Source organism: Octodon degus, unplaced genomic scaffold, assembly GCF_000260255.1.
Source record: "Octodon degus isolate 3935 unplaced genomic scaffold, OctDeg1.0 scaffold00012, whole genome shotgun sequence".
Taxonomy (NCBI): domain Eukaryota; kingdom Metazoa; phylum Chordata; class Mammalia; order Rodentia; family Octodontidae; genus Octodon; species Octodon degus.
Genome location: NW_004524588.1, coordinates 20,259,062 through 20,261,104, shown reverse-complemented (window position 1 = coordinate 20,261,104; position 2,043 = coordinate 20,259,062). Strand labels below are relative to the sequence as shown.

Below are 2,043 nucleotides of genomic sequence, written 5' to 3'. Positions count from 1 at the left end.
CTTATTCTACTGAGCTATCTCCCCGGCCCCCTGTAACTTGGTTTTGTATGTGCCCTTTACCCCGTGCATACACAGAAGATAAAGTCCAACTTCTTTCTTTTTTTTTTTTTTTTTTTGGTGGAACCTGGGGGTGTTGAACTTGGGCCCTTGTGCTTGCCAGGCAAGCACTTATTCTACTGAGCCATCTCCCCGGCCCCCTGAATGGAACATTTATAATGAGAATTTTACTTTGAACAGCTGTCATTACTGTCTAGGGATTCATGGTTTTACCCAAGCTACTATTGCTATCATCCTTGTTATGCTGTATACGTAAGAAGGAGACTTTTTAAAATGCATTCAGGACATGGCGTACAGGGCCTCACTACACAGATGGGACTTGTAGGAGTCTCCTGTTTTTAGCCTCTCAAGTGCTGGGATCAAGGTGTGCGCCACCACGCCCAGTCTCAGCGCACGCTGGGGGCGGCGCGGGTATGGCATGCCAGGGATTGAACCCCGGCAGCTGCTCTCTGCCTAAGCAGGCGCTTTATTCCGCTGGGCTATCTGGCTGGCCCCTGCAGGAGACATTTTATATCTAGGATTTCAGCAAATTATTCAAAAGCAAAAATCCTAATATTTAGAAAAGCAAATTATGAAGCAAAAATTGAAATAAATGAAATCTTAAAAGACTTGAGAAAATAATTTGTCACACTCTTTTAACTTTTAGATTTTGCCTTTATTTCAAGAAGCTGAAGATAAAAACAGACTTCTGCGAACTGTGGCAGGTGGAGGGTTAGAAACAATTAGTAATCTGAAAGCCAAGTGGGATAAATTTGAGTTAATGATGGAAAGTCACCAACTTATGATTAAAGACCAGGTATAAAACTTTTAATTATTTTACTAAAATGGGACTTGACTTACTCTCACATAAAGTTTTACTTACATTTATTTTCATTATATCTCAGAAGAATTTCATGTGGTTGAACTTGCCCTTCCCTTGCACTTTTATAGTCATATGCTTTATGTAATGATACATCACATGGTTTGTCTTTATTTTCTACATACCCAAAGAAGAAAATAGTCTCTTTAAAACATAGTTTATTTTCAGTATTATGAATTACTTTGTTTACAGTATCTGTCTGAAGGTGACTTCTGAAACTTACGTTCCTTTTTTATTTCTCCATTTAATAAGCTGTCAGCTTGACTATTCTAATGGGGAGTCCAACACTTAAAGCTCGTTTCTTTTTCAAGTTAGACTGCAAGCTGAAGCACTACCTCACCCGGTAACTTAGTCTGGGAGCAGACTTCCTCAGTTTAATTTCCCTGCATCTCTAGGGTGCCGTCCCAGATGGGTGCCCCCATTACAGTCCCATCTAATGGGAGGGAGAGGGGACGAGAAAGGGAGCAGCTGTCTTGTAAGATCCAGCATGGAGACGGGGCGCATCTGTTGCCACATTCCCTGCTCAGTGCAGCTGCTCTATGTCTCTGGGCTGTGTGGAAGACGAGGCAGTGCTTGCCCAGTGGAGCAGTATGTGCTCAGATAAACCGAGCAGTGGTTTAAAAAACTGCATCACTTTTGTTGATAGCTATCTTGGGTAATGTTAGTCACAAGAATGATTGGTTTAATGATAGTTGAGTATGAATTCATCTAATTTTATGTGGTTAAATCAATAATGAAGATGTAAACCTTTGAAAAGTTCATGCTTTTTTTTTCACCTTTAAATAGAAAACACTAGAAATGAAAATGTGAAAATTAAGTGAAACTTTACCCTGCATTAAATTACTTAATCTTTATTGGCTTATAGATTGAAGTGATGAAAGGAAATGTGAAATCCCGTCTTCAGATGTATTATCAAGAACTGGAAAAATTTAAAGCTCGTTGGGACCAACTGAAACCTGGTGATGATATTATTGAAACAAGCCAGCATAATTCTCTTGAAAAAAATGCAAAGTTAATAAAAGAGAAAAAAATTGAGTTTGATGATCTTGAAGTCATAAGGAAAAAGCTTGTGTATGTTTCTTTAAAATTGTTACTGTTCATTTTGAAAAATACATTTTATAATAAAC

General features: G+C 38.6%; 1 protein-coding gene across 1 annotated transcript in view; it reads left to right on the top strand.

Annotated features, from left to right (window-relative positions):
* The window catches only part of Dync2h1 (dynein cytoplasmic 2 heavy chain 1), a 298,798-nt gene that overhangs the window by 49,628 nt on the left and 247,127 nt on the right, over positions 1 to 2,043 (top strand). Inside the window, exons 21-22 of the mRNA XM_023709480.1 lie at positions 704 to 853; positions 1,782 to 1,987. Coding sequence (XP_023565248.1) covers positions 704 to 853; positions 1,782 to 1,987 — 356 coding nt within the window. The remainder of the gene's footprint in view (positions 1 to 703; positions 854 to 1,781; positions 1,988 to 2,043) is intronic.